Source organism: Grampus griseus (assembly GCF_964374135.1).
Source record: "Grampus griseus genome assembly, chromosome: 19".
NCBI classification, from domain to species: Eukaryota; Metazoa; Chordata; class Mammalia; order Artiodactyla; family Delphinidae; genus Grampus; species Grampus griseus.
Genome location: NC_139013.1, coordinates 22,133,757 through 22,147,390, shown reverse-complemented (window position 1 = coordinate 22,147,390; position 13,634 = coordinate 22,133,757). Strand labels below are relative to the sequence as shown.

Genomic DNA, 13,634 nt, shown 5'->3' with positions numbered 1-13,634 from the left:
GGCTCAGTAGTTGTGGCTCGCGGGCTCTAGAGTGCAGGCTTAGTAGCTGTGGTGCACAGGCTTAGTTGCTCCGCAGCATGTGGGATCTTCCTGGACCAGGGATCGAACCCGTGTCCCTGGCATTGGCAGGTGGATTCTTAACCACTGTGCCACTGGGGAAGTCCCTATTTGTAGTCTTTTTGATGATAGCTGTTCTGACAGGTGTGAGGTGATATCTCATTGTTGTTTTGATTTGCATTTCTCTAATAATTAGCAATGTTGAGCACCTTTTCATGTGCTTTTTGGCCATCTGTATGTGTTCTTTGGAGAAATGTCTATTCAGGTCTTCTGCCCATTTTTTCATTGGCTTGTTTGTTTTTTTCATATTGAACTATATGGGCTGTTTATATATTTTGGATATTAACCCCTTGTTGGTCATGTCATCTGCAAATGTTTTCTCCTGTTCAGTAGGTTGTCTTTTTATTTTTTCAATGTCTTTTCATTTTTTCATTTTTCTTTGCTGTGAAAAAGCTTTTAAGTTTAATTAGGCCCTGTTTGTTTGTTTGCTTTTATTTCTTTCGACTTAGGAGATAGATACAAAAAAAACAGTTGATATGATTTACATCATAGGCTGTTCTGACTGAACATTCTTTTCCAGGAGTTTTATGGTTTGGGGTCTTATATTTAGATCTTTAATCCATTTTGGGGTTTTTTTATTATATGGTGTGAGAAAGTAGTCCAGTTTGATTCTTTTGCATGTAGCTTTTCAGTTTTCCCAACAGTGTTTATCAGAGAGGCTGTCTTTTCCCTGTTGTATATTCTTGCCTCCTTTGTCATAGATTAATTGACCATAGGTGTATGTGTTTATTTCTGGACTCTCTGTTCTGTTCCATTGATTTATATGTCTGTTTTCTGTGCCAGTACCATGATGTTTTGATTACTGTAGCTTTGTAATATAGCCTGAAGTCTGGGAGGGTGATACCTCCAGCTTTGTTCTTTTTTACCAAGATTACTTTGGCACTTTGAGGTCTTTTGTGGTTCCATATGAACTTTAGGATTATTTGTTCTCATTCTGAAAAAATGTCATGGGTATTTTTATAAAGATTGCATTAAATCTGTAGATTGCTTTGGGTAGTATGGCCATTGTAACAATATTAATTCTTCCAATCCAAGAGCATGGGATATCTTTCCATTTCTTTGTATCATCTTCAATTTCCTTCATCAATGTTTTATAGTTTTCAGTATATAGGTCTTTCACCTCCTTTGTTAAGTTCCTTCCTAGGCATTTTTAAAATGTGATTTTAAAAGGGATTGTTTTTTACTTTCTCTTTCTAATAGTTTAACATTAGTGTATAGAAAAGCAACAGATTTCTGTATACTAATCTAGTGTCTTGCAATTTCATTTAATTTGTTTATTAGTTTTTATAGTTTATTTGCTTTATAGTTTTATCTGTTTTATTGTTTGTTTATTTGTTTTATAGTTTTCAGGTGTAGACTTTAGGGTTTTCTATTTAAAGTATCATGTCATCTGCAAATAGCGACAGTTTTACATCTTTCCTTCCAATCTGGATGCCTTTTATTTCTTTTTCTTGTCTGATTGCTGTGGCTAGGTCTGCCAATATTATGTTAAATACAAGTGGAAAGAGTGGGATTCTTGTCTTGTTCCTGAATTTAGAGGAAAGGCTTTTAGCTTTTCACCATTGAGTGTGATGTTAGCTGTGAGTTTGTCATGTGACCTTTATTATGTTGAGATGTGTTCTCTCTATACCTACTTTGATGATAGCTTTTTATAATGAGTGGATGTTGAAGTTTGTCAAATGTTTTTTAGGCATCTATTGAGATGATCATGTGATTTTTATCCTTCCCTTTGTTAGTATGATGTATCACATTGATTGATTTGCAAATATTGAACCATCCTTGGGTCCCTGGAATAAATCCCACTTGATCATGGTGTACAATCCTTTTTATATATTGTTGGATTTAGTTTGCTAATATTTTGTTGAGGATTTTTGCATCTATTTTCATCAAAGATACTGGCCTATAGTTTGCTTTTGTTGTAGTGTCTTTTTCTGATTTTGGTATCAGGGTAATGGTGGCCTCATAGAATGCATTTGGGAGTGTTCCATCCTCTTCAAGTTTTTGGACTAGTTTGAAAAGGATAAGCACTAGTTCTTTTTTATAGAACACAAAAAAGAATTACCCTGTGAAGCTGTCCAACCCTGGACTTTTGTTTGCTGGGAGTTTTTTTTAAATTACAAATTCAGTTTCACTACTAGTGATCAGTCTGTTCAAATTGTCTGTTTGTTCTTGATTCAGTCTTGGCAGGTTGTATGTTTCTAGAACTTTGTTCTAGGTTGTCCAATTTGTTCACGTATAGCTGTTCATAGTATTCTTTTATGATTTTTTGTAGTTCTGTGGTATTGTTTGTTATTTACCCTCTTTCATTTCTTTTCTTGTTTGTTTTTAATTGAAGTATAGTTGATTTACAATGTTGTGTTACTTTCTGCTGTACAGCAAAGTGATTCAGTTATGCATACATATACAGCAAAGTGATTCAGTTCTACATATATATACATTCTTTTTAAAAATATTCTTTTCCACTATGGTTTATCATAGGATAGTGAATATAGTTCTCTGTGCTCTACAGTAGGACCTTGTCCTCTTTCATTTCTTATTTTGTTTATTTGGGTCCTCTCTCCTTTCTTCTTGATTAGTGTGGTTAAAGGTTTATCAAAAAAAAAAAAGGTTTATCAATTTTGTTTGTCTTTTCAAAAAACCACCTCTTGGTTTCATTGATATTTTCTATTGTGTTTTGATCTCTATTGTATTTATTTCCTCTTTAATATTTATTTTTTCTTTCCTTTTGCTGACTTTGGGCCTTCTTTGTTCTTCTTTAGGTGGTAATTCCTTTAGGTGGTAGTTTAGGTTGCTTGATGTTTTTCTTGTTTCTTGAGGAAAGCCTGTACTGCTATCAGCTTCCCTCTTAGAACTGCTTTTACTGCATCCCATAGGTTTTTGAGTGTTGTGTTTCCATCTTCATTTGTCTCAAGGTATTTTCTGATTTCCTCTTTGATTTCATCATTGACACATTGGTTTTTTAGTAGCATGTCATTTAGTCTCCACGTGTCTCTTCTTGTTCCATTTTTCTTTCTATAATTGATTTCTGATTTCATACCACTGTAGCTGGAAAAAATGCTTGATATAAGAATACACATTCAGGATTTCTCTGGTGGTGCAGTGGTTAAGAATCTTCCTGCCAATGCAGGGGACACGGGTTCGAGCCCTGGTCTGGGAAGATCCCACATGCCACTAAGCCCGTGTGCCACAACTACTGAGCTTGTGCTCTAGAGCCCGTGAGCCACAACTATTGAAACCCACGTGCCTAGAACCTGTGCTCCGCAACAAGTGAAGCCACTGCAATAAGAGAAACCACCGCAATGAGAAGCTTGCGTGCTGCAATGAAGAGTAGCCCCCACTCGCTGCAACTAGAGAAAGCCTGCACACAGCAACGAAGACCCAACACAGCCATAAATAAATAAATAAATAAATAAATACACATTATTTTCAAGTACACATGGAATGTTCTCCAGGATAGATCACATGCTAGGCCACAAAACAATTCTCAAAAAATTTAAGAGGCTGGATCTAGGTTTTTGGACTCCAGAGTCTGTGCCCCTAACCACTGCACCATCCTGTTTTTTCAGGTCAGCATTTAGTTAAGTCTTAAATACTATGATGGGGAGAGAATGATGGGTGTTCAGAGGTGGGAGGTTGGTATGGGCTGAATCAATCCAGGGGCTTTCAGAAAGATTATGCTTGGAGCTCTGGAAGTGGACTTGGAGCTCTAAGGACTCAGTCTCAGGACATGCCCTCAGCAGACATGGTGCAGGAAAATGAAGAGCCAGAACTGCTGACTGTCAGGTCCTACCTAGCCCTGTGTTTTCCAGCAGTGTTCTCCAGGGGCAGCGCATCCTGGTCCCAGGCAGCCCACTGAAGGGCACTCTGCTTCCTGGGCCTTTCTCTAAAGGGACTTGTGCCCTTCTGCACCTGCCCTTGGCTGTCCTGATCTATAACTGAGTCCCCCAAGGCCTGGCTCAGGGAGAGGAGCTGGTGTCTGTGTATGCTGTGGTGGCTGGCAGGGAAGCCCAGTCCTTTTTCTGCCTTTGTTCTGGAAGGAAATATGAGTCCCCAGGAGACCTAAACAGCTGGAGGGAGGGATTCCTGGCAGGCATCCTTGGATCCTGGCCAAGGCTCTAAATGTGGAATCTAGGGTGGGGATGAACTTTCCATGAACTTGTTAGGGGCCCTAAAAGAATTCTGGGTGAGGGGGAAAGGTCTGTGTGTCAGTTTCAACCCTGAGTTGAATTTCAGACACCAGACTGGGCTCAGGAAGTGGGGCGATCACTGCCTACCCTCCGTCACCTAGCACATGGGTATATCTTGAGAAAAATGGATTTGAACTCGAGCATTGGCTGTGATTGGCAGTGGCTGCCTGTGTAGAGGATCCTTGGGCCGTTGCTGGACTTGGTGGAATAGAGTGCTGCAATCAATTAGCAATGCCTGCCCTGGGTGTGCTGCGCAGGAAGTGGGGAAGCCTTAGGCACTCAGAGTGGCATGGGAATGCATGGCAGTACCTTGGGGTCATCCCATGCCCCCAGGTATGAAGACCAAGAGGAACTCAATGGCTGTTGGCCTTCTTAGCTGGCTACCTGGCTACCTGGATATTCTTCCAGAAACTGGCTTCCTGCAGTTTCCCATGTCCCTTGGTTAAGGCAAGGGCTGAGCTGGGCTTGGATGCCACCCTTCCCATCCTACCCTATCATCACCAACCCGTACTTGCTCCTGAGGGAGTGTCGGGGGACTTTTGCTGGCTCCCACCCAAGGCTTAGCTGTGAACAGGCTGCCGAACCAGGTGCATTCAGAAGTAGGCACTGCTCTCAGAGGACCTGCAGCAGCTCAGAGGAGGGGCCTGGGCCTCCAGCTGCTAGGGAAAGCCTTAATTTTTAAAAAAATGTGGTTAAAAACTCATAACATAAAATTTACCATCTTAATCATTTTCAAGTGTATAGTGTAGTTGTGTTAAGTATATTCATATTGCTGTGACACAGATCTCCAGAACTTTTTTGTCTTGTAAATCTGAAACTCTGTTACCATCAAACGCCTCCCCTCCAGATCATGGTAACCACCTTTCTACTTTCTGTCTCTATGAATTTGACTATTGTAAGTCCTTCATATGATTCATTCATTCATATATGTGGAATCAGTCTTTCTGTCACTGGCTTATTTCACTTAGGATAAAGTCCTCAAGGTTCATCCAGGTCAGAACTTCCTTCCTTTTTAAGGATGAATAATATTCCATTGTATGTATATGCTACATTTTTTTATCCATTCATCCATCACTGGACACTTGGGTTGCTTCCACATTTGGCTGTTGTGAATAATGCTGCAGTGAACATGGCTGTGCAAATCTCTTTGAGATTCTGCTTTCAATTCTTTTGGATATATTTCCAGAAGTGAGATTGCTGGATCATATGGTAGTTCTATTTTTACATTTTTTAGGAACTGCCATACTGATTTCCACAGTAGCTGCACCATTTTAGGCTTCACTGTTTGAACCTCCTGCATTTGTACTTTCATTTCTTAGTCGACTCTCAGTACATCTGTGAAGTGTTACTGTCCCTGTTTGACAGAAGAGGTTGCTGAGGCTAGACTTGCCCAAACCCAGCCCTGTTCAGCAACCTGTGGCAGAACTACGGCCAGGATGGAGGCCGCCTGGCTCCCTCCTGAGACTCAGTCCCCCCCAGGCACTCACCCCCTCACCCCTGCCCCAACACTCATAGACCTCGGCAGTGGGGTTGTGAAGGGCAGTCAGAGGGCAACTCTGAGAGGGAGGGTCTGAAGCTCCCAGGATCAGGGTACTTCCCTCTGAATGTCAGGGCTTAGAAGGCCTTCCTGACCTCCAGCTGGCTTCCAAAACCACAATGCTGCTTGGTCTGGGTAACAAAGGTGGATGCAGCGGGCCCAGTGGCATGGCCCAGTGGCATGGCCCATTGGCATGGCCCAGTGGTGCAGGGGGGCCTGTAGGGAGGCAGAGAGTTTCCTCAGCTGTGTAAGCACGCAGGCCCAGCACAGCCAGGACTGTTTTATTCAGGAGAAACAGAAAGTCCAGACTCTTATGAGCAATTCCCTGATTTTACTAAAATGTGTCTGACCTGAAGCTTCAGTGTGATGTTTGACTTGGTTCACCCTTCTCTTCATTTAATGGAAGGGAAACTGAGGCCCAAAGAAGGGAGGGAAGAGCCCAGGTCTCCTGCCTCCCGGCCACATTCCTCCTGGAGCAGAAGCACATTCCCAAGGGGCCACAGAGACAGCTGGTGCCCACCTCCCCACTCCTCCCAAGCCCCATCCACCACAGGTTGCTTCAAGTCTTTCCTGGATGCTGATCCAGTGGAATCCTGAGAGCTGGTGGCACCGTATGTCACTGAAGCCAGTCTCTCCCCTGGTGTCCTGTCTAGGTAGAGAGGGACAGGGGATGGAATCTGCTGGTTTCAACCACAAGCTAACTCTTACTATTATAACAACCCAAAGGGCCCGTTTTAACAGATGAGAAAACTGAGGCTAAGAAGCCGTGGTCAGTGAATGGCAGCAGCAGGCATTTGAACCCAGGTCTGTTCTGACTCAGGTTCTTGCTTTTAACCTCAGGGCCACATTTCTCTCTGCCCCAGGATCTCCATCCATGTGCAGGAGACAGACATCCCTGGGGAGCTACTTGTGACACGAGGCGGCAGCCTCAGAACCACGCCCCCTGCAGAGGCTCTAGCAGCTGCCCATCCAGGTGAACAGGACTCACCTGGGCCCACGTGCTACCCCCAGGCCCCTGGGACTGAGTCAGGAAAACATATCCCAAAAGGAGCCGGGGTGTTTTCCCCACTGTGGAAGCGGAGCAGCGACTGTGGAGCAAAGGCCAAAGAGAAACAGGGATCTGGGCCTGAGCCCGCCATGACACCAAGCAGGGCCTGGAGGGACAAGGGAGCCGATGCCAGGACCCCAGGCCTGCAGCAGGACACAGGCCCAGGAGCAGGGAACCCTGAGCCTGGAAAAGACTACACAGCCAGGGGCACGAGCAGAGCTGAAGCAGGAAGGAGGACACCCCCAGGAGCTGAGGCGGGCAGCCTGTTTCTGGGTAAGTGAGGGCATTGCTATGTGCCCCGAGGTGAGTGAGTTTGAAAGGCCTACTCTGGGAGGCCTCCCTGAAGCTTCCAGGGAGAGAGAATGTGGGTGTTGGGGAGTCGAAGACTGGGAACAGCCTGCCAGCACATCCCAGGGCTGGAGACCAAGGCACGGAGATGCAGCAGGCTGAGCTCATGTTGGCTCTAGCCATCGGAGAGGAGGGAACCCATGGGGCTCAACTCGGATTTCTCAAAGCCACCTGCCTGCCCGATACTATTGGTATCATTCTGGATTGAGACAGGGAAGGCTTCTGCTAAAAGGCAAATCCATTAACTGGTATATATAACCCACTATCAACCATTTGCACTCAGTGGGCTGACTCTCATCCAGGATTGGGAAGGGGCTGCTGACCTGCTTTCTGTCCCAATGGTGGTGGGAGGCGTCCTTGTGTTCCTGTGACCTAAAGGGCCTCAACTCCTCCAGCCCTTAGGGCCACACCCTCGTTGGTCTGAGCCCTCATCCCATATGGCTGCTGGAAGGCCACCATTTGCTGACTCCCTGTTCCAGAATTTCTGGAGGTCCCTGAGGAAGAGCTGAGCATTCTGCAGGTCATCCTGGTGCCCCTTGCCAGTTCCGGGCTCCACGGTTGCCCTGTGCTGTGCTCTGACTTCTCTGGCTGCTTCCTCTCCCCTTGTATGACCTGGTCCAGATGTGGACGTAGGCCTCCCTTAATTCCTGAAACACAGCTGAGAGCAGGCTGTGACTTTAGAGCCTTTTCTGAGACTTGAGATGGTGATAAAGCCAATGTTAGCTGAGGACTCCCTGTGAGCCGAGCCTCGGGCATTTGTGGTGGCGTTTACCCTCACAGGCCTGTGGAGTGGAGACACGTGAAACACAGGAGGGGCTAAGAAGCACGTTTAAGGTCACAAGGTCAGTGCTGACAGAGCCAGGATCTGATGGTTGGGCTCCAGAAGAGAAGGCAGTTACTTTGCAGTGAAGGAGACTTCAGACTGGAATTCTAGATGTGGATTCTCTGCGACACACCCAGGCTTTCCAGGGGCCCAGGAAACAACACAATCATGCAAATGTTACCCCCTTGTAGTCTAGGGCTTGGGCTCACCTTTGCAGACACAAAAAAGGTACACAATATGCTCTCAAAGCAAATTCAGTCTTCTACTTTGGGGAGCAGAAAGTGGCTTGTGAGACAAACTAAGAGAAAATAGAAGTATTTCCCCTGCTCTGGGTCCAGGGTTGCAGAGGTCATGGAGTTGTTCCTGGAACACTCTGAGTACTCCCTCGATAAGCCCCCAACAAACTGGCAGAAGCCGTTTTTGAACCAAGTGGGTCTGGGACTGGGGGTGGGGGGAGCTGAGAGGTGGGGACGGCACGAAGGAGGCTCACAGGTTGCTGTCTCCCGAACAGACGACAGTCCAGCCCCGCCAGCCCCCTTCGAGCATCGGATGGTGAGTGTGAGGGAGACCTCGACCTCAGCGGGCTACACAGTGTGCCAGCACGAAGTCCTGGGAGGGTAAGCTGGCCTTCTGCCTTGATGAGGGGCGGGGCAACTGGACAGCTGCGTGCCGCTGTGGTTCTCAGGAACTGATCGATGGAGCCACCGCCAGGAGTGGGATGTCCCGCACAGCATGGGAGTGGGCGGAGGGCTCACAAAGAGTGGGTGAGGAGATATCCGCGGAGTGCAGGAGGGCCCGCATGGTGTGAGTGAGATGAAGTGTAGGGTGCAGGAGGGCCCACAGTGCGGGCCTGAGACCCGTGTAATGGAGGTGGCACAGGAGCTGACATGGGGTGGGGTAAGAGGGATGTCCTCTAGGGTGCAGGACGGCCTGGGTGGTGTGGGTGACAGGGACACCACCTGGGGTGCAGGATGGGCTGGGTTCTGTGGGTTGGGGGGACATCCTCTGGGGTGCAGGATGGCCCACATATATGGGGTGAAGAAGCTCTTTTCCAGGTTCAGAGCCCGTGGGTGTGCGGGTGGTGACTGATAACTCTGGGGTGCAGGGTAATCCCTGTGGTGTGTGCGGAGTAGAGGTAGGACCAGAAAGCCCAGGGTCCAGGATGGGGCTGGCCCACCACATGGCGGGTGTGCTTCTGGGGCTCTGAGACTGCTCTGTCATCATATCTCTGCAGGGGCCGGTTTGGCCAGGTCCACAGATGCACGGAGAAGACCACGGGCCTCTCGCTGGCGGCCAAGATCATCAAAGTGAAGAGTGCCAAGGACCGGGTGAGGTTTTTGCCCCAGGCCAGTGGGTGTCCCGGACCAAGCTCAGGATTCCTTCACTTCCCTCTGGGCCACCCTGGACCCCACACTGCACCAGGCCCCTCCACTCTGAGCAGGAAACCTAGCCACCTTTCCTGCCTCTTTTCCATGACTCCCACACTCCAGTCAGCAGGTCACCTTGCACCCTGGGCAACAGGTCCTCCTAGACCTCCAGGGTTCCTTTTTGGGCTTCAGGTTTCCTATCTGTGAAATGGGTGGGCCCTTGCTGCTGTAAGAAGCTGGTGTGGGTGGTGAGTTGAGGAAAGCTGGTGTGAGAACAGGAAATGAGGATGCAGGGTGGGGATGTGTGTGTCTTGGGAAGGGCAGCTGACTTCTCTTCCTGACCCATTTCTTGGAAACTCCTCTCCCCTTTGGCTCCACAAGGAGGATGTGAAGAACGAGATCACCATCATGAACCAGCTCAGCCATGTGAACCTGATCCAGCTCTACGATGCCTTTGAGAGCAAGAACAGCTTTACCCTTGTCATGGAGTAGTGAGCATGGGAGACGGGGCCAGGGCTCGGGGTGGGGCTGGGAACTGAGATTCCAGCAAAACTCTCCCTTTCCTTCCCCTCTCAGTGACACCCAGGGAAAGGCATCACCTCCTCTGCCTGACCTCCAACATAGAGCACAGAGGACAAAGCCATTTGTCACAAACCAGCAGCCAGTGAACCTGATTTGACCTACAGATATTGTTTTGGCCTACACAATTTTTAGTAATTTTGATTTAGTTGTTAACTAAATTTAGTTGTTAGTTGGAAATTGGGAAATTTCACATTAAAACCTAGATGTCTAGCTTTCCTTGCAAATATAAAAGATCTGGTAATGCTGGATCTACATTTCCAGTTGGAAGTGGTGTGATGGAGCTCATAGTAACTGACCTTTGTAGACGGGGCAATCAAACTCCCATTTGCTACAGTCCCTATCACTTCCAGCTACCCATGACGTTGAGGCCAGGGGCTCAGGGGACATTTATTATTGTGCTTGTGTTGCTATTTTCCTTCTGGTAGGACTGAGGATAGTGAAATATTTGTCGTGTCAGTTCTCTATAAAAAGTGGAAAAAGAAGTTAGACTAAGGGCTATGTGTTCTAAGAAAAGTTTTGTCTTACATCTGGTCTGATTTAGGCTTCTTGCCATGTAGGTACTAATTGGCCCCTGTAGGCCAATGAGCTTACAACCTTGGCCTAGAGTATCAAGAGTGAGTATCCAGAGTGAGCCTGGATGATCAACACTGCAGATAAGCCCCAGTCTCCCATCTGGCCCATCGCTTCCTTTTTACCACCCATACTCTGAGCTGGGAATGGACAAGAGCAAAGGTCCCCGTAAAACCCCAGATGGCAGTGGCACCCTTGGGCTCACCTGGTGATGAGTGGACCAGTCTTCTGAGAGCCCTGCTCAGTCAGTGCTTGCCTCTTCCTTTGCCTTGGCAGTGTGGATGGGGGTGAGCTCTTTGACCGGATCACAGAAGAGAAGTACAACCTGACTGAACTGGATGTGGTGTTGTTCACCAAGCAGGTCTGCGAGGGTGTGCAATACCTCCATCAGCAGTACGTCCTGCACTTGGACCTCAAGGTCAGGCTCCGCCCTGGGCATGTGGCGGTTGGGTGCCCTGGTTCCTGAGCCTCTGCTGCTCTCTCATCTTTGAGAGCTCTGTCAGCACCCAATCCTGGCTTCCATTCCTTACTCTGCCATTGCCTACTTCTGGAGTCTAGGGCAGGCCAAGTCTCTGAGCCTCAGTTCCTCCATCTGTGACATGTGGAAAATAGGTACCTCATTAAGTGTTCTTTGACGATCAAATGATACAGTGACTTTTTTCTATAAAAAAATCTCTAAGATTAGTTTTTAAAAACTAAAATAGAAACATGCATGTGGTAACAAGTATAGACAATATAGAAATGTATGAAATGCACAGTGAAAGTTCTTCCCACCCAGTCTCTGTGCTGAGAGGTCTTCTGTATTAGCAATTTGGCACAACAAACACACACACACACAAGGGATCATACTATACATCTCGTTTTTAAACTTGCCCTTTTTAGTTAACAGTACACTGTAGACATCTTTTCTCATTCTCTTTAAGGGCCATGGTATAGTCCATTGAATGAATGCATTACAGCTTCTTTTGTCTACTTGACAAAAAGTAAGCACGAGGTAGCCATTCTTTTCTTTCTTTTTTGTACATGGGTTTATTTCTGGGATGTCTATTCTGTTCCATTGATCTACATGTCTGCCTTTTTATGCCTATATTATACTATTTTGATTAGTGTAGCTTAGTTATAGTTTGAGATCAGGAAGTGTGATGACTCCAATTTTTTAGATTCTACTTATAACTGAGATCATACAGTAAGTGTCTTTGTCTGTCTGATTTATTTCACTTTGCATAATGCCGTCAAGTTCCATCTTGTCACAAATGGCAGAATTTCCTTTTCTTTTCTTTTCTTTTTTTTTTGACTGTGCCTTGTGACATCTTCGTTCCCCAACCAGGGATCAAACCCATGCCCCCTGAAGTGGAAGTGTGGAGTCTTGATCACTGGACTGCCAGGGAAGCCCCACATTTGACTACTAAGCACTTGAAATATAACCGGTGTGAGTGAGGAACTGAATTTTAAATTTTATTAATTTAAATCTAAAAATTGACATGATTAAATTATTGAAAAACATTAAGTATATTTGGAACAATTTCAATATGTTAATTTGTTTTTCAAAAGCTATCAATTTCATGAAATCTAAATACAAATAATTCATGAGATCTAAATACATCTAAAGTATTTCTGATGAAAATTTAGTGTCTGATTTGAGATGTGCTATAAATGTAAAATGCACAATGGACTTCAAAGGCAATATGATAAAAATAATGGAAAATGTTTCATCGATATTTTTTATTTTGATAACTTATTGAAATGGTAGTGTTTTTGATATATCAGGCCAGAGAAAATTATTATTAAAATTAAGTTTTAGAAAATACTTTGAGATGAATGAAAATGAGAACACAACATGCCAAGACTTATGGGGGTGCATCTAAACTAGGAATGAAATTTGTAATTGCAAATACTTATATATTAAAAAGAACATCTCAAACCAATAATCTAACATTCCATCTTAAGAAACTAGAAAAAGAAGAGCAAGCTAAACTCAAAGCAAGCAGAGGATACAAATAAGAAAGGTTAGAGCAGAAATAATTGAAACAGAGAACAGAGAAACAGTAGAGAAAATCAATGAAACCAAAAGTTGGTTCTTTGAAAAGATCAATAAATTGACAAATCTTTAGCTATATTGAACTAGAGAGAAGACTCAAATTACTAAAATTAATGGAATGAAAGAGGGGGCATCACTACCAATCCTTACAGAAATAAAGATTATAAGGGAATGTTATGAAAAATTGTATGCCAGTAAATTAGATAATGTAGATAAAATGGAAGAATTCCCCCAAAAGACACAAACTTCTGAAAACTCACTCAAAAGGAATAGAAAATCTGAATAGACTTGTAACAATTAAAACAATCAAATTGGTGTAAAAAGCTACCCACAAAGAAAAGCCTAGGCCCATGTGGCTTCACTGGTGAATTCTACCAAATGTTTAAAGAATTAATACCAATCCTTCACAAACTGTTCCAAAAATTAGAAGAGAATAAAACACTTCCTCACTCATTTTATGAGACAAGACTTATCCTGATTCCAAAACCAGGCAGACATCACTTCTTGTGATGAAACTACAGACGAATATCCCTTGTGAATATAGATGTAAAAATTCTCAATAAAAAATTAGTAAACTGAATACAGCAACATTTAAAAAGGGTTATACAGGGCTTCCCTGGTGGCGCAGGGGACAGGGGTTTGTGCCCCGGTCCAGGAAGAGCCCACATGCTGCGAAGTGGCTGGGCCTGTGAGCCATGGCCACTGGGCCTGCGCGTCCGGAGCCTGTGCTCCGCAACAGGACAGGCCACAACCGTGAAAGGCCCGTGTACCGAAAAAAAAAAAAAAAAAAAAGGATTATACACATCACAAAGTGGGATTTGTCCCAAGAGTGCAAGGTTGGTTTAACATATGAAAAATCAATCAATGTAATATGCCATATTAAAAGAATAAAGGACAACATCACATGATCATTTTAGTAGCTAGAAAAATCACTTGACAAAATCAAACAACTTTTCATGGTGAAAACACTAAACAAATTAGGTATAGAAGAGAACTCCTTAACCTGATAAAAGTCAT

The 13,634-nt window shown here is 44.9% G+C and overlaps 1 protein-coding gene across 2 annotated transcripts in view; it reads left to right on the top strand.

Annotated features, from left to right (window-relative positions):
* Window positions 1-13,634, top strand: part of MYLK3 (myosin light chain kinase 3) — a gene marked incomplete at its 5' end in the record, with an annotated part of 57,906 nt that overhangs the window by 20,382 nt on the left and 23,890 nt on the right. For both annotated transcript variants that reach the window (XM_082677101.1, XM_082677100.1), the window contains 5 exons: window positions 6,705-7,162; window positions 8,572-8,677; window positions 9,295-9,388; window positions 9,809-9,918; window positions 10,856-10,997. In XM_082677101.1, the coding sequence (XP_082533227.1) occupies window positions 6,705-7,162; window positions 8,572-8,677; window positions 9,295-9,388; window positions 9,809-9,918; window positions 10,856-10,997 (910 nt within the window). The remainder of the gene's footprint in view (window positions 1-6,704; window positions 7,163-8,571; window positions 8,678-9,294; window positions 9,389-9,808; window positions 9,919-10,855; window positions 10,998-13,634) is intronic.